The sequence below is a fragment of the Myotis daubentonii genome, chromosome 2 (assembly GCF_963259705.1).
Source record: "Myotis daubentonii chromosome 2, mMyoDau2.1, whole genome shotgun sequence".
NCBI lineage: Eukaryota > Metazoa > Chordata > Mammalia > Chiroptera > Vespertilionidae > Myotis > Myotis daubentonii.
The window spans coordinates 52,528,083-52,554,404 of record NC_081841.1 but is presented as its reverse complement, the minus strand read 5'-3'; the positions used below and the strand labels follow the sequence as shown (position 1 = coordinate 52,554,404).

The following is a 26,322-nucleotide window of genomic DNA, read 5'->3' as shown; positions in this document are numbered from 1 at the left end:
GAAGAAGCAGGCCCAGGAGGGGAAGAGTGGAGGGGGAAGAGTGGGCCTCTGGAACTTCAGGAAGGTGGGAGGGAGTGGGGGGCGGGGGGCGGAGGGGAGGGAAGAGGCTGAGCCTTCCCCTGCCCCATCAGAGGCTCTGTAGGAGCAAATTGCTATCTTTCTATTTTTACTTCATATTTAAAATGAAACAGGGGAAGGAGATGCAGAAGTGAGAACGGAGGAATGGGAAGAGGGGAGGCAGGGGCACATTCTTATGGCCCTTGAGGCAGGGCAACATTGGGCCATAACTGTCTCCCCCACCAGACTCAGCTCCCAGAAGGCAGGCACTGGTCTTAGCACCGTTTCCTGGGGCTTTGCGCCAGCCCCCACTAAGTTCTCTGCATACACCACCTCCTGTGGGATTGGTAGTTCCATACCCATCTCACACCCGAGGACAGAAATCAAGTAACCTGCCTGAGGTCACGCCCGCGGTGAGCCGCCAAGCTGGGTCTTAAACCCACGTCTCACGTGTCTAAAGCCAAAGGCTCTTGGCCTGGACCATCTATTTTCCTCTCCAGCCTCTGAAACAGTGGGACGCACAGAGTAGGTGCTTAATAAATGGGAGACCAAAGGAAGGAAGGGGGCGGGGAGGCAGGAAGAATGGCAGAGGAGTAGATAAGCCAGGGAGACTCTCGGGCAGCTGGAAAATAAATAACAAAGGTGTTGTTTTCCAAGGCTAGGCTGGCATGGCGCCCGCCCGGCATGGCAGCCCTACACTCAGGGAGATGCCCTGTACTCGGGAGGGAGCCCAGGGCCTGCGCTTGCTTCATCCTTTCCAGAAGTATGTGGGCCTGGATACGTCAGCCTTCAGGTATGCAGTGAGGGCTGCGGTGAGAGGCAGGCGCACACTCTCTCTCTCCTCTCCTTCCTTGCTGAATCGCCCCTTCCTCTTGCCGCCTCCCGCCCCTACCCAGCCAGCTCAGACTCGCCCCCCCCTCCCTGAAGCCAGGCCCTGCTGGGCTGGGGGCTGTGACCTGCCCCCTCAGCAAGGCAGATCCCGGGCCTGGAGGCGTGGTGCGGGGGGAGGGGCCGGGGCACCACATCATGTCACCATCTAACAGGTTGGTCGGGCTGGGAGGTGCCCGCCCTCCTGCAGCTAATGAGCACTGTACGACAGGTGTTTGCTCCTCAGTCCCCAGCCTGCCCGGCCTGCGACGGGAGCCAACTGCCAACGCCACCCCGCAGAGGTTCCCTCGCTCATCCCTGCACCCGCCCCGCTCCAGGCCCGGGGCCGCGATGGCCTGCCGCTCCTGCGTCGTTGGCTTCAGCAGCCTGAGCAGCTGTGAGGTGACTCCAGCGGGCGGCCCCCGGCCTGGGACCTCGGAATGGGGCGGCTGCGAAGCCCTGAGGCCGGGCTTCAGCTCTCGCAGCCTCACTGGCTGCTGGTCAGCGGGCACCATCCCCAAGGTGACGGTGAACCCCAGCCTGCTGGTGCCCCTGGACTTCAAGGTGGACCCGGCCATCCAGCAGCAGAAGAACCAAGAAAAGGAGGAGATGAAGGTTCTCAATGATAAATTTGCCTCCCTGATTGGCAAGGTAAGTGAGCGTGGGAAGAGGGTCCAGAGAGGTAAGGACTGGCAGGTGGCTGAATTCTCTATTCCTCGAGCATCATGCCCCACCCCTGCCCCCAGCCAATGGGGAGCCGGCGTTGCTAGCTCCGCAAGCTCTGAGCAGAGATGTGGAGGGATGTCCCCGAGGCATCCCGGCAGGGAGGGGGAAAGAGACCCCAGGAGGGCCTCTGAGAGAGGTCTGGGGAATAATGTGCTGTGCGGCCTGCGGTCACCTTCCCCCCAGGCAGGGGCTAGGGAGGAGCTCTGAGGATGGCCAAGAGAATGCCCACTCGTGGGAATAGCTGAAGGCATGGTCTGCGGTCCGACTCCAGAGCAGAGGGACAGTGGCGATGACCTCCCAAGGGTCCAGCCTCCTGCCCAGCCCTCGGGCTCTGCTCAGCTTCCTGGAGTCAGGAGCACCCCGGAGCCTAGGGGGCGTGTGGGGTTCCGGAAAGAAGGAGGCCGCTGAGTGGGGTGCAGTGGAGGAGTCAAGAGATAGGAATGCAGGGGATGGATGCTCAAGTCAGAGACAGGCAGCCAGCCAGGCCCCCACCCGAGCAGACGGACTGAGTCCCCGGAGCCCTGACTTCCTAGAGCCGATGCCGCGGCCGCATGCTGGTCTGGGCGCTCGTGTCCCCTCTGCCCCAGGGCAAGGGCCTCAGGAGCTCTGGGGAAGCCCTGTCCACATCTCCAACCTGCTCCTCCCTCGCCTCTTCCAGAAACCTCTCCTGACCAGCCCTCAGCTCTGCTCCCTCCGGCCCTGCCCAAGAGTAATAGTCACAACAGTAAGAGCTGCTGTTACTTAATTGCTTATTACGTGCCGGGCGCTGTGCTGCGCGCCTCCATGTTTATCTCTCTTTCCTTCAACAACCTTAGGAAAGAAGTCATTTTATGCCCATTTTTCCGATGAGGAAAACTCCACCTTCTTGCAGCCCCCCCCTCGCCCCCCCAGGAGACCAGAGCCACCCCTCTGCCCTGACTCATTCTCGCCTGCTCCTTGCTCTCCCTGCCTCTGGGCTCCTCTGTCTGCTGTTGCGTGTCCCCAGGAGGCGGGTGCTCCCAGAGAGGGGCCCAGGGAAGAGAGCAGCAGGTTTAGAGCATCGCTTGTGCCTGGCTCTCTGTGGGAACCTAGCAGATGCGTGTCGTTTAGCCCACACACAACACCCCCAGGCCTGGTTCCCTCGCTGTGCACATGAGGAAACGGCCCATCCTGAGCCTGCGTGCCTTGCCCAAGTCACACAACCAGCAAATCTACAGGCTGGACTTGAACTCGGGTCTGTGAGACACAAAGCCAGTAGCCTTTGAGATGGGAACCATTTCTTTCTCCCGTTCACGTGCCCGGACCAGCATTCCTGCCTCCATACCTGGAGTGCCTGGGTGGGGGTGGGGGGTGGGGGGTGGGGGGTGGGGAGCCCTGGCTGGCTGCAGCGCCCTGCACTGAGGGCTGTTGGCCTAGGAGCAGACTAGCCTGCTGCCCTGGGGAGGCAGGTCCTTGCAGAGCCACCTCCTCTCCTAACCCAGATTAATCCCTTAAAAGGAATGCTTCATGAGCTATGTAATTTGGCTCAGATGGGCGGCTTGTTCCCTGAACTCCAGAGCTGATATTACTCTGGGCCTCTGCCGTGGGGGGGTGGGGGGGGTGACAAGAGGGTGAGCAGGTACAGGGAGGGGCCTGAGGGGTTGGGGTCCTGTGCCCAGGAGCCAAGGCAATGCCCTCGAAGGTCTTTAGCAGGACTGGAGCCTCCCGACCCTCCAGCTTGGACCTTGAGACAGGTGCTCCCCAGGGTGGACGCAGGGAGCCCTGGGTGCCGGCCTCCGGGGGCCTGGTTGCTGGGGCTCTGCCTGAGGAGTCTCGGCTGACCCACCCGTTCTGAGGCGATCTGTTAGCCCAGGTCCCTCTCTGACTCCTTGTAAAGGCCACGAGGGCCTGACTGGAAGCAGGGAGCAGTTAAGCGTGTGCAATCTGGAGCCAAATTACTGGGTTTGAATCCCGGCTCCACCTCTGACCAGGAAAATTCTTTAACCTCCCTGTGCCTCGGTACACATCCGTGTAATGGGCTTGTCATAATCAAATGGGATCATTTTTGAAAAAAATGCATAAAGCACTTACCATGCCCAGGTGTGCTGTTTGTCCAATTGAAACGCCATCATGGGCCCCGCCCATTAGCCCCTTCCAGGCAGGAGCCTGAGAAGAGGGGGTGGGTACGAGTGCAGCATGGGGCTTGAAAGGGATGTGTGGGCTGGGGGCGAGATGCCATAACCAGTGTGGGGGTGGGGGCTCTAGGCAAAGAGAAGGGGCAAGCGAGGGCCCTCTGGCTTCACATCCCCTCTGTCCCTCTGTGGCATGGAGAGAAATCAGGGAGCCTGTGAGGAGGCTCTGGCCTCTGAGGGGTGTCTGGGAATAACGTGCTGTGTGGGCTGGGGTCACACACACACACACACACGCGCGCGCGCGCGCGCACACGCACATACATGTACACGCATACACACATAGGCACATACACATATGCGCACATACACACATATACACACATACGCACATGCGCACACATACACACATATGCACGTACACACGCATACACACATACGCACATACACACATACGCACCTACATGCACACATACGCACATACACACACATACACACATAGGCACATACACACATGCACACATGCACACACATACGCACATACACACACACACTGCATGGGCTAGGGAGGAGCTCTAGGCCATGGCCAAGAGGATGCCCCCTCATAGGAATGGCTGGTGAAGGCATGGCCTGCAGTCCTACTCTGAAGTACATGGCCAGTGGGGATGACCTCCCAAGAGTTCCACCTTCCTGTCCAGCCCTCTGGCCCTGACTCACAATTCCATGGGAAAGATCTGTCAGCTCCAGTCCCTCTCCACCTCCTGTAAAGGCCATGAGGGCCTTGCTCGTGGAGAAGGAGAAGAGGGGGTGAAGGGGGGGTATTGGGGAAGACCACCAGGAGTTGGCAAGAGGCCTGGAGCAGTGCTGGCTCCTCCACTCGCAGGCTGTGCCTCCTGGGCAAGACACTTGCCCCCCCTGTAGTTCCCGTGCCTCCTGCTCTGAGGGAGGCCCTGAGAGCATGCCAGTGGGAAGGCTGGTCCAGCGGCAGCCACGGGAGGAGGGCGTGAGCAGGAGCAGCAGCAGGAGAGGAGGCTGAGGGAGGCAGGGAGGGCCATGTCACCACCCCGCAGAGGCCGCTGGCAGGCCGCTCACCTTCACATGCAGACCACAGAAGGGAGGGAGATGGGGCAGGAGAAAGGGGCCAGCAGTCAGTCTGAGTAGGGAACTAAGAGGGGTGGTGACATGCCTGGAGACAGGGGGTGGCACCATGTCTTCCCAGAGGCCTGTGTGACCTCTGGAAGTCCCCGGAACCGGGCCCTGCCTGCACGCAGGAAGGCACATACCAGCCCTTCCTGACCAAGAGGCCCGCGGGCTCCCTGGGCAAAGCCAACCTCTGGCTGAAGGCAGGGGATCTGACAAACCCCTCACCTGAGGAATAGGACCTGCATGCCCAAGGACACCGCCCTGTCGGCTCGCCTGCCTGGAGCCCATGGGCTGGGGACCTGGGCTGCTCAGTTCCCCAGAAAAATAAAAATAAAAAAAGCACCATCCCTCCCCACCCTGGTCTAGCTGCTCAGCAGCATGGAGTTGAGTGACAGTGAGTTCTGTGCGACTGGGCCTCAGTTTCCTCATCTGTACAATGGGAGGCAGGTTTGCTCTCTGAGGTCCCTCCTAGAACTGCCACCCGGTGATCTAAGAGCAGGGGGGGCAGCCAGATGGGGAGGAAGGGGAAGGAGAGGTGAGTGCTCAGCAGCCTGGGAGGATGGTGACAATTAACCTGGCACCTCCCTAGGCCTTTGTGCGGAGAGGGAGGAGCCTGTCTGTGGGAAGGTACTGGGAGGGGGTTCCGTTCCGTCCCCAACCACTGAGACAACAGGCAGCTCCCCCAGGGGCAGCAGGGGTGGGGGATGCCCTCTGGCTGCACTGGCTGGCCAAACGCACCCCCTCTCCAGAGGCTAGTGCTGCACATAGGGCGTTGGGGTCAGACTACGGGAAGGACTGCCTGGCGTGAAGGGTTTTCTGCTGCTCATGGGTGGAGGAAGGAGCCAACCTTCTCTCCTCGCACCCCACCCTCACTGTAAACAAGGCTCCTGCTTGTCAAAACGGAGCAAAGGTGGGGCAAGAGGATACCTCCCCTCCAACAGCCCTCTCTCACACACACACAAGTACGACAGAAACCCTCTTGACTTCCATCCCCACGGAACCTGTTTGGCTGCGACTACCGCAGACGCAGACGGTAGGCTTAGGTCAGCTTCAAGCAGGACTTCCCAGTGCCCGTGGGACTGAGCGGGGATCATCCCACTATTCCTGCCGGCGTTGTCACTGGAATGCCAAGGGGGACTTCCCAAGGGCATCAGACTGTCTGGGATGTGAGCAGGGCAGAGAAAGAGAGGCCCACCAGGAACCCAAATTCAGGAGGAACAGGGAACCCCTGACTGTCCAGAGTAGGCAGCCACCATCAGATGGGCCTGTCTGGGAAGCTGGGCCACCAAGTTGCTGTGAGACACTGGACAAGTCACCTGACTGCCCTGGGCCCCCGTCTCCTCCTCTGTAAGTGAAGGGTACGGACCAAGGCTCCTGGCTGTGATTCTGGGAGCTGGTGCCCGCAGTGGGCAGCAAGGGGCCCAGCTACTCGCCTGCGGTCACAGGGAACACCATGGGGCTGTCATCACAGCATCCTCATGACCACAACAGCCCACGCTGTCCCAGCCAGCCCTCCTGTCTCCGTGGCCTATCCCTGTCCCGGCTCCAAGGGGTTAGGGACCCCAAGAAGGGAGCAGATGGCTGTCAGTCTGATGGGAGGGTGGTGGGTCCAGACAAGTGAGGAGCAGATAAACTGAGGGCCTCATACTGAGGGAATGGGGCGGGGGGGGGGGAGCGGTGGCAGGTGGGGAGGTGGGGGCACATCTGGGCTGGGGAGGGACTGGAGTGGTGGGAAGGGTAGGCCCCAAGAAGGCTGGAGCCTGGAGAGGACAGGCAGGGTGGGGAAGAGGCAGGGGAGCCCAGGCCGGCTAGCCTGGACTGGGTGAGGGAAGGAGAGGATGCAGGAGGGACGCTGGCGGCCTGCTGGTGGCTGAGGAGTAAGCTGAGGGTGCCCGTGTAGCAGTCTGAGCAGGAGAGTGTGAAGAAGGCGGAGGTTGAGAGGAGCAGCTGAGCCCAGAGCCCCCAGCCTCTATCCTCAAGGCGCACCTGGCCTAGCTAGAGGCAGAAGCCAGCGCAGAAGGGCAGGTGGGCGCAGGGCCCACGGTGGCCCAGCAGCAGACAGGAGGCGTAGGTTGCAGTGGTTAAAAGATCCTAAACCCAAACTCACTGGAGTCCACACCTGCTCCACCACCTGCTAATCCTGTGACCCTGGGCAAGTTCACCTCTCTGTGCCGCCTTTCCTCACGGGCAGGTGCAACTCATAACAATACCCCTTTGGGTTGTGGTGGGGTTTGAATGAGTTAAGCATGTGAAGCATTAGAACAGGCCTGATGCCCAGAAGGAGCCACAGAAGCATTTGCTCTTGTTTCTATTTCAAAGTACATCCCAAGCTCTCCTCCCAACAGCCCACAGAGGTGGGCAGGGCAGGTGACATTATCCCCAACTTCCAGCTGGGGAAACTGAGGCTTCGCAAGGCTACAAGCCCATGGTTGCCAGGAGGATTCGCACTTAAGTAGTAACCAGGCCCTACCCTGCTGGGTTTCCAAGGCAAGATGAGACCAGGCTTGTCGAGGGGGGTGGCAGATGGGCCTCTGACACCTCAGGTTCCCTGGGGTCTCCCACCCAAGCCCCAGGCGGGCACGAAGAGCCCTCACACTCACACCCTGGCCCCTTCCTTCATCTAGCTGGCCCCACGCCTCCCCTAGGAAACCTTTGCTAATTGGCTCCACCTCTCTCCGATCCCTCCTTATCTCACCATCTCCAGTTGGAGCAATCAGCCCTTGGAGGTGCCATCTGAGTGCTGAGTGAGGGCCCAGAGAGGCGCAGGGAGCCGATGAGCTGCCGCTTCCCAGGGGAGCCCCAGAGGGGGTGCGATGGCGGTCCTGGGGCCTCCGGGCCTGACCCTGGCCCTGTCACCGAAGCCTTCCTGCTCTCCCAGGTGCAGGCCCTGGAGCAGCGAAACCAGCTGCTGGAGACGCGCTGGAGCTTCCTGCAGAGCCAGGGCTCCACTGCCTTTGACCTTGGGCACCTCTACCAGAAGTACGAGGGCCGGCTGCAGGAGGAGCTGCGCACAGTGAGCCAGGAGCGGGGGCAGCTGGAGGCCAACCTGCTGCAGATGCTGGAGAAGGTCGAGGAGTCTCGGATCAGGTAGCGTGCACCCTCGGGGGCGGTGGGCAGGGACTGGGGGTGGGGACCAGCCTGCCCTCAGGAACAAGGTCCAGGGCACTCAAGCCAGAAAAAGAGGAAGCTTCTTTAAGAAACATTTCTTTACTCCAGACATACTTACGGAGGACCTACTATGTGCCGGGCAGTATTCTAGGTTTCAAGGGAATATAGCAGTGAACCCACAGTTCCCCACCCCCAGACAGTGACTCTTACACTAGGTCAGGCTTGTGATTGACAGCTAACCCCTGGGCACCATCGCAGCCATTGTCCCCTGTCCCCTCCCCTTGTGCCCATAAACACTCTTGCTCTCCGCTCAGGTCCCACTGGCAGTGGGAAGTCCCGATGGGCTTGGATGGGCTGCCAGGGAAGGGAGCGGGTGCAGGCAGAAGACGGAAGCAGTGGGTTTTGTTGGAATTGAGAAGCAATCATCTATAGGTGGTGTGTGCCGACCTCAGTGGGGTCCAGAGAGATGGGGGAGACACAGCCCCAGCCTCCACTATGCTTTTAGGACTTTGGGGGACAAGCTGGCAGGCAGGAAAGCTCAGTGGTTAAAGACCTAGTCTAGGTATAGACTGAAAGTGACTTACTCCCTGCCCCCTCCCACCCTAGCTTTGTGACCTCTGTCCAGTTGTTTAACAGGAGAACCTCAGTTTCCTCCTGTGTGGGTTGATACCAGCTGGGGCTGGTGTGAGGAGCAAGTCGAGAGTTCAGTGTGGCGATGAGTGGCCACCCTCCTACCCCTAGAAGGCTGAAGTGCCCGCACACAGGGCCGTCCCTGATGCAGGCTTCCTGGGCTGAACTGGCCAGTCTAGAAAGGCAGACCACGCACATGGGTGGCTCAGAGGAGAGAGGACCCTCTCCGATCAGACAGTGGCCAGGGCTTCACGGACACGGAGGCTGGGCAGGGCACCCCCCCTTCACCCCCTTCTCAGGTCTGGTTTCCAGCCAGGGCGAGGGGTGGACAGGCTGAGGCTCAACCCCCTCTCCACCTCCAGTGTTTGGGTCCTGCCCCAAGCCCTTCTGACCTGAGCAGCCAGCAGACAGGGCTGGAGGGTGTGGGCAGCCTGTCCAGGGACCTGGGCTGGGGCTTAGCTTGCCCGTCGCCTCTCCGCATCACCTCTGTTCAGGCCACAGTCAGAGGGCATGGTCACACAGGATGCTCCCCCCACTCTGGGGCCTCGGTTTCCTCACCTGTGAGTCTGCCGGGAACTTTCCAGCCAACAGGCGTGATCTGCAACCCTGGCCAGGACTGGTCCTTATGGCTGGGCCCCTCCCTGGCCTGGAGGTCTCCTCTACTCCAGCCCTTCTCTCCCAGGTCCTAGATAAACACATAAGGAATCTGATTGCCCATTCTGACCGTAATGGGGGAAGTTATGACTCATTTCACTGGTATCTAGTAGGTCTTTGGCCCTCAAAGGATCAGAGAATGGCAGAGCTGGTGGGAGGACATGGGTTACATGCGAAAGGAATCGCAGGCCCAGAGAGGACAGGGGCTGGTCCGCAGTCACAGAGCCATGCGTGCTAAAACCCATCCCAGCTAAAACCCATCCCAGCCCATGTCATCCAGGGTGAGAGGCTGCGCCCGTGAGCCCAGCCAGATCGCATCTGCAGAGATACTTTGTAACTGGAAGTTCTGTACAAACACTACTTGTTCTGATCTGGCTCAGCCCCCTCATTTGGCCCGCCGCCTGGTTTCTATCTGCCGCCTGATTTTACATTTAGGCTCAGGGCTTCCCATCCTCTCTCCAGGTAGGGAACCCACCTGAGTTGGGGGGAGTGAGGCCAGAGGGCTTCCGGGTCTGCAGGCCAGAGCCCGGGAAGCTGCCACCTGGCCTTGCAAAGCCTGGGGCCCCCAGGAGCCGGGAGACGCCAGCCCAAGCCCTGACAGGGAGGGGTGTGCCCTGCCTCCTCAAGGCCGATGAGATCAGCTTCCCTCCTAGATATAAACAAGCTGGGCAGAGAGGGGGGGGGGGGGCGGGTGACGAGCTGAGAGGGCTGAGAACGGGTTTGGGAGCTGGTGACTGACAGAGATTGGAGGTGAAATGGGGGGCATGGCAAACCTCAGCCTCTATAGAGAGGGAGACTTCCCAAAGCTTGGACGTAGCCGGGACCCCAGGGACCAGCTAGCCAGCCCGTCTACTTACTAAAAGTGAAGCAGAGGCCCTGGAGGCACAGCCCGCTCAAGGCCACGGCGAGCGCCTCAGGTCCACGGGAGACAGCTGTGCAGTCTGTTCCCTTCACAAGAGCACCCGGCTGAGGGGTGACCTGGGGCCCAAACCCAGCGGAGCCCCTGGGGAGGGAGGGGAAAGGCAGGGAGGGGTAAAGAGGAGCTTGGCACCACAGAGGCCCCAACTGGACAGCCCTCCCAGGCGGGCAGAGCTCCCCAGGCCGGCAGAGGGGAGGGGAGACAGGGAAAGGTTTGACCCCCAGGCTTGTGTGGGGAGGGCCAGGCCATAAGGGGCTGCTCAGATCTGGGCTCCCCCCAATTCCAGGGGGAGGCCTGTTCAAGTCAGCCTGGCCCGGAGGGTTTGTAAAGGCCGTGCAGAGAGAACCTCCTGTGCTCTCGCTCTGCCATGAGGCCTCCCCCGTTTCTCTCCAAAAATGCTGGAGGCCGAGGCAGAGGGGCTGAGGGCCTGGCTGGCGTTGGAGAGAACGGAGCTAAGGTGGTCGGAGTAGCAGTAGGTTTAGCAGGCGCCACGCCCTGCTGTGAGCACGTCATGTTTTTGCTTATTTCATCCTCACGACATCACCGTTGTCGGGAGTGAGGCACACACACAAGTAGCTTATGCAAGGTCACCCAGCTGGTGAGCAAGGAAGCAAGACTGGAGCCACCTGGCCTGGCTCTGGGCCCGGGCTCGACACCCCACGCGCCTCCGGGCCCTTCTCTGGGTCTCCATTTCCCCAGCTGTGAAATGGGACCAGCAGCCTGCCTGGCTGAGGACTCTGAGGTGAAGCTTCTTGGGCATTTCAGCCACCCTGGCAAGTCCCTGACCCGCCCTCCGCCCACCACCGTGACCTGCAGCCCCTTGCAGGAGCTGGAAGCCCAGGCAGTGACCAGGCAGCACACTGAGTTTCAGACCCAGCGCCCTGCGGGCTCTCACCCCTGGGTCTGTCCCTCTACTCCTCGCTCCTCGGAAAGGCAGGCGGGAAAGAAGGCCTGAGGGCGCAGGTCCAGCAGCTGATGTGGGCGAGGGGTGACGCTGCCTGGCTGGGAGGTCAGGGGCTGGGCAGGCGGCTGTAATTAGAGCCCCGGTGATTCAGGAATTCCCTGGGGAGGAGGGAAGCACACAGGAAGCAACAGAACCCCCACATCCCCGGGGCAGGCAGGGCTGGGGGGATGCAGGGGGCGGGAAGGCTGGCCGACACCCCTCACCCCCACCCCCCGGGGAGCCAAGACAGCCGTGTGGACTAGAGGAAGAGGCTAAGGTCAGGGATGCGGGGACCCATCTCCCCTCCCAACAGTGTCCTTGTTCCAAACACAAGGTGGACTTGAGCAAAGGGGGCAAAGCGGAGGAGAGAGGGTACTGACTGTGCACGTCTGTCATTGTGTCAGGAGGGGACTTCATCGGCCCCAGGCACACACACACACATGCACACACACATGCACACACACATGCACACGTGCACACAGGCACACCCCTGGTAGTCCAGGGATTCAAGGAAGGAGGGATGGCGTTTCCTGCCCAAAACCACACTGAGGGTTCGTCTGACTGTGGAGTCCACATTCTTCCTGCCCTCCCTCTGGAGGGAACCCGATGGATGGTGTCCTACCATCCAGCAGAAGGGAGGAGGGAGGGGCTGCAGGGAAGGGGAGAGGTGGGAGAGGGCGAGGGGTAAGCAGGATGCTTGGTTCAGGCCTGGCCAAGGGCACAGCTTTTTTTTTTTTTCGCTTTTTTTTTTCCATTTATTTATTTATCGCTTAAAGTATTACAAAGGGTATTACATATGTGTCCATTTTATCCCCCCGCCCTAGAGAGTCCCCTAGCCTCCCCTATCCCCCAGTGTCTTATGTCCATTGGTTATGCTTATATGCATGCATACAAGTCCTTTAGTTGATCTCTTACCCCCCTACCTCCTGCCCCCCAACCCTCCCCGGCCTTCCCGCTGCAGTTTGACAATCTGTTTGAGGCAGCTCTGCCTCTGTATCTATTATTGTTCAAAAGTTTATAATGGTCTCTATTATCCATGAATGAGTGAGATCATGTGGTATTTTTCCTTCATTGACTGGCTTATTTCACTTAGCATAATGCTCTCCAGTTCCATCCATGACGTTGCAAATGGTAAGAGTTCCTTCCTTTTTAGAGCAGCATAGTATTCCATCGTGTAGATGTACCACAGTTTTCTAATCCATTCATCTACTGATGGGCACTTAGGCTGTTTCCAGATCTTAGCTATGGTGAATTGTGCTGCTATGAACATAGGGGTGCATATATCCTTTCTGATTGGTGTTTCTGGTTTCTTGGGATATATTCCTAGAAGTGGGATCACAGGGTCAAATGGGAGTGCCATTTTCAGTTTTTTAAGGAAACTCCATACTGTCTTCCATAGTGGCTGCACCAGTCTGCATTCCCACCAGCAGTGCACAAGTGTTCCTTTTCCTCCACATCCTCTCCAGCACTTGTCGTTTGTTGATTTGTTGATGATAGCCAGTCTGACAGGTGTGAGGTGGTACCTCATTGTTGTTTTGATTTGCATCTCTCGGATGATTAGTGACTTTGAGCATGTTTTCATATGTCTCTTGGCTTTCTGAATGTCCTCTTTTGAAAGGTGTCAGGGCACAGCTTTTTGAAACTGAGACTCCTAGGGGAGGAACTAGGGAAAAGATAAGGGAATAAATTGTCAGGGTGAAAGGGCTACCAATCAGGAGAGGCTTCCTGGAGGAGGCGAATGTGGAGCACAGCCAGCAAGGGGGCAGATGCCAGCAGGAGAGGACTGGTGAGAGTCAGGAAGGAGAACGGGTTGGCCTGCCTCCCCGGAGCCGACACTAGGGTGTCACGGGGGAGGAGGGCTGTGTCATAGAAGAAGAGGGGCTCCATCCACCTGAAGGAAGGACTACTTTTTGCTCATTGTCACAAGGCACCAAATGAGACAGCAAAAGCCCTAAGCCCCGCCCAGGGAGGGCTAACCAAACCCCAAGCTCCCACCACATCCAGCTGAGCGTTCTCTCTCTCTCTCTCTCTCTCTCTCTCTCTCTCTCTCTCTCTCTCTCTCTCTCCTTCCTCACCTCCCAGGTACGAAGATGAGATCTCCAAGCGCACAGACATGGAGTTCACCTTCGTCCAGCTGAAGAAGGTAGCCTGCCCGGGCTCCTTCCTGGGGGACCCTCTGCCCGCTTTCCCTCCGGATCCCCCAGCAAAGCCCTCAGAGGCTTGAGTCCCAAGACCACAGAGATACCTGCCCCGCCTGCTCCTCCTCCAGGCTCTGAGTCAGGTCTCCCCTGGGACTCATCCCCCTCTGACCCAGGAAGCAAAGGCCCCCACCCCACTCCCGCCCTGGGACCCCCCACTCCCTCTCCCATCACTCACCACTGCTCCCACCCCCAGGACCTGGACACAGAGTGTCTTCGACGGACCGAACTGGAGACCAAGTTGAAAAGCCTGCAGAGCTTCGTGGACCTGATGAAAACCGTCTACGAGCAGGTCAGGAGACAGGGCGGTGTCCTGCCGAGCCACGAGCTGACTGGTCCACGGCTAGGGGTGCAGGGGAGGGAAGGACGTCCAGTGGGGCGTGGAACCTTCACAGTCACTCGCTGTTTCTGGCCACAGCTGTAACGGTTTCCTAGCCCCTTCTTGCACGGCTGTCAATCATCCAACCTGTCCCTTGTCACGTATTTCATGGAGCAGGGGCAGGTAGGGTCCCCAAAGGCCTCTCTCAGGGAGCACCCGTGCCCTCCTTGTGCTGAGGGCACGCGAGGACCAGGTGCATCTGGACAAGGGTCAGGAGGCGGCCTCAGAGCAGGGAGCCAGGGGGCCTTGAGCAGCCACTCCTACTGGACGATCTCCCTCTGTCCCGGCAGCCTGATTGCAGGTCCCCCGCTTCCAGCTCTGATGGCCACGCGCTTCACCCTCCCTGTTCTGAGCCAAGGCAGGGAAGGCCTGGAGTCAGGTTCTCTGGTTCCAAGACAATACCAGCTTCTACCAAACAAAAATGACCCAGTAAATGCAGACAGAGAGCCTCCAGACACACTGTCATTTGTCCCTAAGTCCTCAGCTGAGCCTGGGGGGACAATGGCCCAGCAAGGCCTAGCGCAAAGCCAGTGCAGTCAGCAGATGGGCCCTGCTGCTGGCTTCTGGGCGCTGCCCCTCCTCGCCACTCTGCCTCCTGGCATCCTTTGGGATATGTGTTCTCCTCTCCACACCTCCTGTTTCAGCGGTGAGAAGTTGCAGGGGTGATGCTTCCATTGAGCTATGAGCAGGCAGCACCACTGCTGGGGATGACAGGACGTGGCAGCCTGCATACTGCAAACAGCTGGTGCCAAGCTATGGCAACGCAGCCAAGGCCAGAGCAGAGATCAAAGGCACCACAGTCAGAAAGTTCTGCTAAAATGGTCCTAGGGGCTGCTGACCACAACTTCACGGCCTCCTCCTGTGGAGAGGGAGGAGGTATCAGAGCTACACAACTCTCAGCCCAAATTCACTGTGGGTGCAGCCGAGGCAGGCATCACAGGGCCAGTGTTTCTGAATCTGACCTCCCTGCTGCTCACCCCAGAGCCCAAACTCAGAGCCAGGCCGGAGGTCCTACAAGTATGGAGCTGTGGCTGGAGGAAGGCCAGGCATAACCAGACGTATATCTGAGCTGAGCATTGCAGAACTGCTTGGCTCCTGTCCCATTTAGACGTTGCAGCCCTTGGACCCCAAGCCTGACTCTTGCTCTTTACCCTTTCTATGACTTTGGACAAGTTATTTCTTCGCTCTGTGCCTCGGTTTCCTCGCCTGTAAAGTGGGGAGAGTAACAGTAGCGGGCTCGCAGGCTGGTGATGAGGACTAAAGCCAATTCATCCATCTAACACATGTGTCCTCCGGGCCTGCCGATGCCAGACACTGCATCACAGCAGGCGAGCAAGACGGCCAGAGTGCCTGCTCGCAGGGGTGCCACTCAGCTAAGAGGGGACAGTAATAAGCAACTAAACAAACATCTGAAGGAAGATCCTTTTGGAGAGTGAGAAGTGCTGGGCTGCAAAGAAGCCAGTGATGCCATCGTGCTGGAGGGAGGGGAAAGCTTTAGACCCCAAGGTCAAGGGGCATCTCCGAGGAGGTGCAAGCGAGAGGAGGCCAAAACCAGGAAAACCCAGCCTCGTGGAGGCTTGAGGAGGCTTCGGGCAGGAGGAAGAGCTGTGCAAAGCACCAAGAGCAGAAGTGAGTTTGGTGGTGAAAGCGAAGAAAGAACCAGGGCAGAGCGGGCAGGGCCAGATCACGCAGGGCTTGGACCCAGAGCCGGGCTCTGGGCCTTATTCTAAGTGTGCTGGGTGGCCTTGGCGGGTGGGGGGCCTGGGGAGGGCGCTGCAGAGCGGGGAGGGCTCGGCTGTGCTGGTGAGAGCCGCAGGGGCTCAGCTCAGAGCCGGCGCTGGCACTTTGGGAGGCAGCGAGGTGAAGGTGTTAGGAAGCGAGGTCTGCGCTGCAGGCTGAGAAGGCAAGACTGACTCTTCGCTAAAAAGATCCCCCAACAGTGAGCCTCTGCACCGGCACTAACAGAAACATAGTGAGCCACATGTGTCATGTGTACATAATTTTATACATACTAGTAATTATGTAATTTAATATGTAATTTTAAGTTTTCTAATAGCCACATTATTTTAATAAAAGGAACAGAAAAAAATAATTTTAATAATACCTTTTATTTAGCCCAATATATCCAAAATATAATTATTCAACATGTGATCAATATAAAAAAATTAACGGGCTATTTTTGTTCCTCATATTAAGTCTTCAAGATCCTATGTGTAGGTTACACTTACAGCCCACCTCCATTCTGACTACATATAGCTAGTGGCCACCGCATCCGATAGAGCAGGTCTAAGCGAAGGCAGGGACAGCCATGGCCACCTCACGGGGGGGAAGGAAAACACGGCAGACGTAAGACGCCCCAGGAGGGCTGGACAGGCTGCTTTCAACTCTGGAGCAGATACCAGATCAGCAAAGCATGGGCTACTTGTGTAGGCCCACCTCTGTGTCCCCGAAAACAGCCCTCTCCTCTCCCCAAAACACACACACACACACATACCACACACCACACACACACACCACACACACACACCACGCACACAAACCACGCACACACACCACACACACACCACACACCACGCACACACACCATGCACACACACCACACACACACACACACCATGCATACACACCACGCGCACACACCACGCACACACACCACACACACACACCACGCACACACCACGCACACACACCACGCACACACACCACACACACCACGCACACACACCACACACACACACCACACACACACACCACGCACCAAACATACACACACACTCTATACACACCACACACACACACTACACACACCAAACACACACACACACATACATACACCAAACACACACACACACACACACTGCACACACCGAACACACACATCCCACACCACACACACACTCCACACACCACACACCACACACACACACACACCCACACACACACACACATACACACACACCAGACACATACACACACACATACACATACACAACCCCACCACACACAGACCACACACCCCGAAAACAGCCCTCTCCTCTCCCCAAAACAAACACACACACCACACACACACAACACACAACACACACACACACCATACACCACACACAACACACACACACAACACACAACACACACACACACACACACACACACACACGGATAGGCCTGCAGGAGCCAAAGGCCAGGCCCTGCTTGGGGCCCCATGTCCGCACTGCATCCTTCTGGGCAGTCCCCCTGCCCCTCACCTCCAGGCACAGGCTGGTGAGAGAAGCCCAGGCTGACAGAGGCTCGCATTCCCCCTCAGCTACCAAAGTGCATGCCAGATCCTGAGCGTACGTGGGCCTGGTTGCAGCCAGCCAGAACTCCGCCTGCCCCACCCATAAACTCGGGTTCCAGGAGATTAGCTACCTCTGAGGACACCCCCCCTGCAGCCAGGCACACCTCCTGGGGTGCAGATTGCTGCAAAGGGAACCTGCTGAGTCTAAGCCGCTTTGGCGCCTGCCCTCATGGTGCCTCGGGGAGTCGGCTGCTCTGCCCTGGACACTTCCCCTGGCTCCGTCGCCTTCACAAGTTACGAAAATATCCCCGGCTACTGTTTATTGCGGGCCTTCTGTATCCCCGCACCGTGTACGCACCTTCCAGGCATAATCTCACTTAATCCTCACTCTCTGTGAGGGAGGGATAATGATTAACGTCAGAGCAGCTTGGAATTGAATCCTGGCTCAGCAATTATGTGAACTCAGCAGGTTCTTTTATCGCTCCATGCCTCAATTTCCCCATTTGCAAAATAGGAGAATAATAGCACCCACCTCACCGGCCTGCTGTGAAGATTTATTTTGTTACTATAACCCAAAACCCTTAGAATAGTGTCTGGCACATGGGAAGTATTTGTAAACATTAGCTGTTTTCAGTTCTATAATTATGCCCATTTTACAGATGAAAAAACCAAGGCTCAGAGAGGTTTAAAAACTGGCCAGGGTTACCCAGCTTATAAGAGGTGGTGGCATGCAGACCCCAGTGCCCTTCCTACATTTTACTGAGCACCACTAAGTGAGCCCTCAGACCTGGGGGCCACAGGAGCGTGGCCACCCAATCCACGTGGCAGCTCCTCAGCCTCTGGCTCCCTAGAGAAGCTCTACACTGTACTTCGGCTTAATTCTTGCCAACTTGGAGGTGACATCCTCCTAGGGCCCAGCCCAGGGTGGCACTGCCACACCACACAAGGCAACATTGTTCTACCCTGTGCAGCCCCGTGGGCTGGCATGTCTGAACAGGCCTGCAGATGTCCTAAACCCTCCATTTCCTGCTTCTGTTTACCAAGCTCCTGCGTTCCCTGCTCCATCAGCGGTTTCGCCAGTCCTTTGCCCTGGTGGGGGAGCCCGCCTACTGTGTGTTTTGACAGTGCCCTAGCCCAGTGATGGCGAACCTTTTGAGCTCGGCGTGTCAGCATTTTGAAAAACCCTAACTTAACTCTGGTGCCGTGTCACATATAGAAATTTTCTGATATTTGCAACCACAGTAAAACAAAGATTTATATTTTTGGTATTTATTTTATATATTTAAATTGCCATTTAACACAGAAAAATCAACCAAAAAAATGAGTTCGCGTGTCATAGGTTCGCCATCACTGCCCTAGCCTGTTCCTGAACCGAAACAAATGCCAACCTAGGCAGGGGCTGGCAGTGCTAATAGAGGGCCTTATGCAGAACCCCTGGCCCCACCACCTGCTGACCGCAGACCCCAGAGCTGCATCTCTGAACCTGTCCCCAGCCGACAGGCGAGCAGACAGGGGAGGGGTGGCTTGCTCAGCGGCCCACATGGCACTAGCTGACCCACCCGGCCCTGCATTCTATGGCTGCAGGGGTATGAGCTGCAGGTCAGAGGCACTCCAGAGGCTCAGACACAACCTCTCTGAGCATAGAGACAGATGGGGGGTCAGGGAGGGGCCCAAAGTCAGGAGACAGGGTCAGAATGCAGTCATGAGCCAAAACCGAACCTGGATCGGAGCAGACCTCCAGTTCCAATGCCAGTGTTTAGAAACGCAGGGGGCAGAGGTGCTTGTTAAACACCAGCACACAGAGCGATCCGTAAAATGCCGACTGTGGGGTGCTTTCAGGCAAGCAACCCAGTGTTCTCAATTTTAAAAAATAGTAAGAAAAAAAAAAAAACAGAGAGATGGCAGGGGTATCTGCGTCTACGGTAAGAGAGACTTAGAGACATATGGCCCAGTCGCAGTATATGCACTTTGTTTGGATCCTGATTCAAACAAACAAGTAAAAATATAAATATATCAGAAAAATGAGATCACTGAACAAAATCTGATGCCTGAAGGAGAGGTCAAGGATGGACTGTGAGTGCCGGAAGGAGTAACTACGTCTGCACCCCACACCCTCCCTCCTCCGGGAGAGCTTCGCCCCCACCGCCTGGCCCCCCTCCCGGCCTCTAGGGGCCTTGGCCACCTGACTCTGGACAATGCTGGCCTCCTCCTCCTTCCCACTGGGCCCCCTGCAACCCCCACCCCCCAACAGGTGCCAGCAGTTCTTCAGCACCTCCAGGGAAAGCAGCCCAGGGCCAGAGAGGGGACACCTTGCAGCCCCTTAGGAAGACCCCTGTCCCCACCTGCTTCTGCACACCCCTGAGCATTCAGGCCAGGAGCTGTCAGGTGTGACAGAAAGAGCCAGTCTGGGGCTAGAAGGACAGCGGCTTCCCCTCCTGTCTCTGCCCCTCTAAGGGAGCTTAGCAAGAGCCGCAAAGTGCATGCCCAGTGTCCCCATAACCTCTGTGCTGGGCTTCTTTCCTGTCTGTGATCTGGGCTCACACTCCTGCAGGCCGGGTGAGGATGGGAGGCGAGGCTGCCGGGAGGGCACCCAGCACAGGCCGGGCCTGGGGGAGCCCCGGGGAAATGGGGGGCTTCACCACTTTGGGTCTCTGAGGACGGAGGCTGGCGTTTCCTGAGCAGAGAGGAGGAACAGAGAGGACCCTACAGGATAGGGAGAAGAGGGAAATATTGAGGTTGAATCCCATTGTCATTGTTGCCGGGCAAGCCCCTCAGCTGGATGGGGAGGGGCCGGCCCGTTTCAGGTGACCCTGATGTCACCTGGCCTCGGGTGGGGAGTATAGGCTTGTCAGTCTCTAGGCCCACTCCTGCCCTCATCATTCTAGGGTTCCTATTCCGACATTCATCAACGAACTGAGATGCTCCCTTACCAGATGTGGAGGGCCTGGAGCTGAAATGGTTCTGCCAGACCCTCAGGGAGCTCCCCATCTAGGGGGGAGGGGTCGCGGGGGGGTGGGGCTAAGCTGCTTGGAGCCACAATGGTGCAACATGAGCAGAGCGAACGGCTCCCCCAGGCCCAAATGTCCTGGGCTGCTTCCCCATCGGCCAGGAGGAAGGTGTGCGCCCTGGGGTGGGCCACCGTGCCGACAGCGGGGAAAGTGAAGGAGAATAAGGCTGTAGGGTAGGCCTGGAGCCAGGAGTCCTCCCTGTGCCCCTCTCCGCTGCGAAGCGAGGAAGGCCCAAGGGTGGGCAAGTGGGGTGGCGAGCTGCTTTCCCAGGGTGAGAGCTGGGGGGCATTCATGCTTCGATTGTCTCTCCAGGAAGACAGAGAGCCTCTCCTCCCCTCCCCTTGGAGATAAAGGGACTATGGGGTGTCCCCCACCAGCCCTGAACCCCCCCACGTCTGTGCCACCAGGAGCTGAAGGACCTGACAGTCCAAGTGAAGGACATGTCAGTGACCGTGGGCATGGACAGACGCTGCCACATCGACCTGAGCGGCATCGTGGAGGAGGTGAAAGCCCAGTATGATGCCATCGCGGCTCGCAGCCAGGAGGAGGCTGAGGCATACTCCCGGAGGCAGGTTCGTGGCGGACCGCAGGGTGGGAGAGGCCACCAGGGCAGCAGGGGCTGCACTAGTGATGGCTGAGGCTCCTTCAGGTGTGTGCTGAGATCCTGGGGGGGGTGGGGGGGGGCAGAGGCCACGGCAGGCAGTTCCCAGGCAGGCATGGAGAATTAGAGAGCTCAGCGTTGTGCTGGGCCAAGAGAGCCCCCAGTCTGTTCCCTCCAGAAGCTCAGGGTGGTGCTGCCACCCAGCAATGCCAGGCCAGGTGTGGGCACAGCTTGTGCGGCTCAGTCTAGGGCAGCCAGCAGGAGACGTGGTGGGCAGGACAGAGTGTAGGAGCGAGGAGGCTGGGGTGAGAGTCAAAGGAGCAGCAAGGAGTGAGAAGCAGGGTGCTGAGGCGGGGGCACAGTGAGCAGATCTTGCCCACCACCCCCTCTCCGCCCTCCAGCTGGAGGAACGGGCCGCCTGCTCAGCCGAGTTTGGGAACAGCCTCCAGAGCAGCCGCAGCGAGATTGCTGACCTCAATGTGCGCATCCAGAAGCTCCGATCCCAGATCCTCTCCATCAAGAGCCACGTGAGTCTGGAGGACACCCTGGGGGTAGGAGCGGGGAGGAACACGGGGACACATGTTCTCTCCCTCCCTCTCTTTCTCTTCCTCTTTCTCCCATCCCCCCAGCCCCTTGCTCACACACATATACACACAGACGCTCACTCATTTGTGCTGAGTACATGCAAGAGGAAGTGGCTGAAGTGGCCTGCAGGTCACTGAGCACCTCTGTGCCTCCGTTCCCTCACCTGCCCTACTAGATGGCTGTGAGGATCACGTGACCTCTGCCTGTGAAAGGGCTCTGTGGACTGGCCAGGGCTGCTGGACTGTTAGAGAGCCCCCGCCACACACGCCCAGAGCCTGCCACCTCCCGCCAGCCACGCAGAGAGAAGGGAGTGGTGGGCCTTCAAAGAAGGGCGGCTGGGACAGGTGGCCTCTTTGATGGCCTCCGGACAGTGTCTCCTTAGGTCTCTCTGAGCTCCCTGATGCTGCAATGCAACCCATCACCACACCCGGGAAACGGACTGCTTAGCCCTCCCTCCCCACACGCACCCGTGAGGTGGGCTCCTGGCCCCGGCCCACTCTCTCCCTCTCAGCCCTGCTCGCTGACCCCTTCCCTCTGTCCTCCTGGCTGCAGTGCCTGAAACTGGAGGAGAACATCAAGGAGGCTGAGGAGCAGGGGGAGCTGGCCTTCCAGGACGCCAAGGCCAAGCTGGCACAGCTGGAGGAGGCCCTGCAGCAGGCCAAGAAGGACATGGCGCGGCAGCTACGAGAGTACCAGGAGCTCATGAACACGAAGCTGGCCCTGGACATTGAGATCGCCACTTACCGCAAGCTGGTGGAGGGCGAGGAGAGCAGGTGAGGGGTGGGGACAGTGGGGTGGGGCTGAGGGAGAGGGAGAACTAGAGAGCCAGCGCCACACACAGCCAGCCAGCCCCTCCAGCGCGATACTGTGAGCCTGGCAGGCCTGGGTTCGTGTCCCGGCTCAGCCACTTACAAATTGAGACGTTGGCCCGGCTTCTTAAAGTCTCAGTTTTCCCATCTGGCAAATGGGCTGATCATAAACATGCTCCACCTGTGGTGAGGAGGACTGGTGATTCTGCATGCAAATGCCTGTCACAAATAAGCGCTCAGTAAAAGTTAGCCATTTATACAAGGGAGAGGGGACAGAGGCCCAGAGAGGACATGCTAGTGAGCCAGGGTCACACAGCAGGGCAGCCCAGGGCTGGGGATGACAACCAAGAATTGCCCTCTACCTGCCAGTCCCCAGGCCCCAATCCCAGAGGGACATAAGCCACAGGCTCCCTTCACATCCCTCCCTCCCCCTCCTTTCCCAGGATGGACTTGGCTCCGGCCGCTGTGGTCAGCACTGTGCAATCCAGACCCAGGACTGGTGAGTCTATTTGCCCCACAGAGGAGAGGGGGACAGGGTGTGGGGGTCATGACCCCAAAGGCATCCTTTTAAGTGGCCCCCACACCTCCAGCCCCTTCCCTCCCCCACCCCTTCTGTTCCCTGTAGCTGCCTCCAAGTCCCACCTGGCCAGAGCCCCCTTCCGGAAGAAGAAGAACAGAGGAGGCCCCGTGATCAAAATCACCGAGATGTCAGAGAAGCTCCTCCTGCAGGAGTCAGAGGCCTCCGAGTGAGGCAGCTGGACACCGGGAGCCCAGGTCACCCTGCCGCAGGAGAGCCTGGAGCCGGACTCAAGGAAATTCTTCAGAGCCTCTAGGTTGCCAGGGGAGGCAAACCTGGTTCTGAACTGAGAAGAGCTCAAACAATGAGTGTTGGGACTGTCCACCAGCTTTTCAAAGTCACTCCACTCGGCATCAGCAGCTCACAATCCACCCTTCCAGCCTCTGGCCAGAGGCTTCCTGACGGGGTGAATGGGAAGTGGGGTCAGTTTTATCTCCACCTCCTCGCTCCTCTGAGACTCTCCCCAACAGAGGGCTCTGAGCAGGTCCCTTTGACCCTTTTGCCCAACCCTTGCCCTAAACTCACATCTCAAGCCTCGCCTCGCCTCAAACTCTGTGCAAGGCTGGTGCCCTCATTCACCCAGACCCAGCCATGGACCAGGGACAGTGAGGATTGCTTATCCCCCTCCCAGTATCTGGAGTTTGGGGGAGCTGGGTGCCCTGGCTTTCCTGCACCACCTGGGCTCCCCAGAGATCTGACAGTATTAGGGAGTGAGGGAAGGAGGCTCCCTGGGCTTTTGGGGCCTGAGCCTGGACCTCTGTGATCAGCCCAGACACCTGTGCCCTCCCTCCTCCTGCGGGATCCTCCCAGCAGGTCACACAGAAATGGACAGGCTGCCCAAGCAGCTCCCGGCACCTTCTCCAGAAGCTATTCTTGCCATGATGAACTCCGGGGGGGGGGGGGGGGGGGATGGAGGCTGGACGGCAGCCTGGGCCCAAGCGGCAGAATCCGGTCCTCCCTTCCCCTCCCTGCATCCTGGGGTTCACCACCCTGCCTGGGACCTCAGCTCTCCACCCCTCCCCACCCCGCACAGGTGTTTCCCAGCCTGAAACCTGGCTTCCGTGTACCAGCTCCCAGCCCCACCCCTGCCATGAAACCCTAGGCCTATTTCCCATGAATCCCTTCTCAGCGTCTCTGTTCTCCCCATCAAGCCAAACAGCCTGGCCCTGCCCTCCTCTGCACTCATTGAGGAGCCCGGGGACACCCCATCCCTGTGGGGTCAGAGCTCCTCCTTTTCTTCCCCCTCTGCCCTCCGCCCTCCGTGTCCATTCCCCTGACTCCGGCGGGGCCATGATGAAGGCGCAGTCCAGGAAGGTCTGGGCCCTTCTGAGCCCCTGTGGTCAGTCAGTCGGGCCGGGGAGCCCCAGTGACAACCAAAGCGAAACTCTGCATCCAACAAGATGCGCGGCTCCCCTTTCTTCCTCCTGGCTTTTGTCTTTGTCGATTGCAGGGGATCTTGGCAGCTCTAGCCTCCCACTCCTCAAGCCCCCTCCTCGCTCTCCCTCCCTCCTCCCTACCTGCCCTTGCCTCCCCTCCTCTTCTAGCCCCGCTCTTTGATTCATTCATCTCCTTTCCACGAGGCCTTGGCTCCTCCGAGGGCTCAGGTCTTCCAGGCCTGTCGGGGGCGCTGAAGGGCTACTGACTCAGGCTGGAGGGAACTCGGACACACCCATCCTGAGATCCCAATGGGTGCTGATTGCTGCTTTTTCTCTGCCTATTTATTGGTTTCCAAGGGAGCAAATCCTCAGTAGGGATACAAGATACATAAAATATATATATATATATTATTTTTTCATAACTTATGTGGCTGTTAACTTATTGCTTCCCTTTTCTGCATAATCAGTGCTATATGCTATTTGAATAGATAACATATCCTAGCCACCCCTCCCGACTGGCTGGCCACCTTCTCCCTGCCAAGGGATGAATAAAGTACTGAGATTTGTTCACGGCTAAAGCTATGTGTCTATTTGTATCTCCGCTCTTGGGATTGGTCAGTCACTGGTCACACAAGTTGCCCCCAGGACTCTGGGAATTCTCCAGTTATGGGGAAAGGGCGTCAAGTACCTAGTTACATCTTCCGGCCAATGCGACTTGGACACGGAAGGTCTCCCGCCCCACCATCCTACAAGGAGGCTGCACCAGTGTTGACCTACATTCCCAGTGCCTCCTGACAGGTCCAGGCACCATGTGGCTGCCTTAGCAAGCATAGATATGAGGGATTCTCCCAAGTGGTATCGGGTTCCCTCTCCAGCACGACTCTGAGGGTTGGCCAGAATCTATTCTGATGGGTACAGGCCTAATCCTGCCAAGTCAAATTCTAGATCCACAGACAAGAATTGAGGACCTTCTCCAAGCCCAGCCCTGCGCTAGGATACCCACAATTGTTCTCCTCCCCTCCACCTCAGGAAGCTCACAGTCAACTGAGAGAGAACTTCTCTACTCACGATAACCATTCTGGAATTCCTGGCCAAGTGGAGAAGGTCAAAGAAGAGAGGGGCTTGTGCAGGGAACCCAGGAATCAGAGCAGGCTTCTTGGGGGAAGTGGGGCTTTCAGTGAGTGTGAAGGAGCTAGATAGAAAGAACCTGTATCTCAAAGACAAGAATCTTGGGGGCAAAGTAGGGACTTTGAAGCATTGAGACCTCAGAAAAATGCGCCTCAGTTTCCTCACCTGTAAAATGGAGCATACACCTTCCCTACTTACCTAATAGGGCATTTGAGGATCTGACCATTGTTATGTTCATTCCTATCAGCAATAACACGCCTCTTGTTTCCAGCACTCTGAACAGCTCTGCAAATGTGAAGGATTATTAGTGATGTTGTCATTGTTATTATAGCAGATATTAGGGATTAAAGACAACCCACTGGTTGGTAGACCAAATACAGGCAAGAAAGCCTAGAGCTGGCTCTCCCGAGACTCAGGAGAGCCGGGTGAATAAACCACATTCCTATCCAGGAGAGGCCTAGAGCCAAATTAGCTCTCTACTTCTTTTATCTGTGTTTTGTATTCTATTTTCTATTCTAATTTCTGAATTATGAATTTATAAATACTAAGTTGAATTTCTGAATTTCATAGTCAAAAATACATAACACATTGCCCTGGCTGGGTGGCTCAGTTAGTTGGAGCATCGTCCAGCACAACAAAAGGTTGTGGGTTCAATTCCTGGTCAGAACATATACCTAGGTTTCAGGTTCATCCCCAAAAGGGGCATGTATGGGAAGCAACCAACTGATGTTTCTCTCTCTCTCTCTCTCTCTCTCTCTCTCTCTCTCTCTCTCTTTTCCCTTTTTCTCTCTCTAAAATCAGTAACCATATCCTCAGGTGAGGATTGTTATTTCCTTCTTTCTCCTTTCTTTGAAATTCTATTTTTTAAACGTATTTTTATTGATTTCAGAGAGGAAGGGAGAGGGAGAGAGACACAGAAACATCAATGATAAGAGAGAATCATTTCATTGATTGGCTGCCTCCTGCACACCCCACGCTAGGGATCGAGCCTGCTACCTGGGCATGTGCCCTGACTAGGAATCAAACTGTGACCTCCTGGTTCATAGGCTGCCTCTCAATCACTGAGCCACGCCAGCCGGCTGAAATTATTCTTTTTATCATTGTTCAACTTCTTGACTTTAATGATTTAATTTTCCATCTTCCTTCTTTTTTAATATAAGATACTCTGAAGACCATAAATTTCCTTCTAAGTACCCTTCTGACTGCTTCCTATCATTTTCAAATGTAGCATTTTTATTAGCATTTAGTTA

General features: G+C 57.4%; 1 protein-coding gene across 2 annotated transcripts; it reads left to right on the top strand.

The window, feature by feature from the left end:
- Window positions 1–965: 965 nt before the first annotated feature.
- Window positions 966–24,514, top strand: KRT80 (keratin 80). 2 transcript variants are annotated; one of them, XM_059682945.1, is made up of 9 exons: window positions 966–1,575; window positions 7,759–7,967; window positions 13,217–13,277; window positions 13,529–13,624; window positions 20,404–20,568; window positions 20,999–21,124; window positions 21,735–21,955; window positions 22,435–22,490; window positions 22,582–22,719. In XM_059682945.1, exons 1-9 carry the CDS (start codon window positions 1,084–1,086, stop codon window positions 22,614–22,616), a joined length of 1,461 nt encoding a protein of 486 aa, XP_059538928.1. In that variant the 5' UTR covers window positions 966–1,083; the 3' UTR covers window positions 22,617–22,719. The 2 variants fall into 2 exon arrangements, with proteins under 2 accessions (XP_059538928.1, XP_059538927.1); XM_059682944.1 differs by having other exon boundaries at window positions 974–1,575; window positions 22,617–24,514.
- The last annotated feature ends 1,808 nt before the right edge of the window (window positions 24,515–26,322 follow it).

Excerpts from the sequence above, each read along its gene's own strand:
- KRT80 (XM_059682944.1), top strand. The coding sequence starts at position 1,084 with ATGTCACCATCTAACAGGTTGGTCGGGCTGGGAGGTGCCCGCCCTCCT. Across the intron at positions 21,125-21,734 it reads TCCTCTCCATCAAGAGCCAC|TGCCTGAAACTGGAGGAGAA; the intron begins GTGAGTCTGGAG and ends TCCTGGCTGCAG. Across the intron at positions 21,956-22,434 it reads GTGGAGGGCGAGGAGAGCAG|GATGGACTTGGCTCCGGCCG; the intron begins GTGAGGGGTGGG and ends CTCCTTTCCCAG.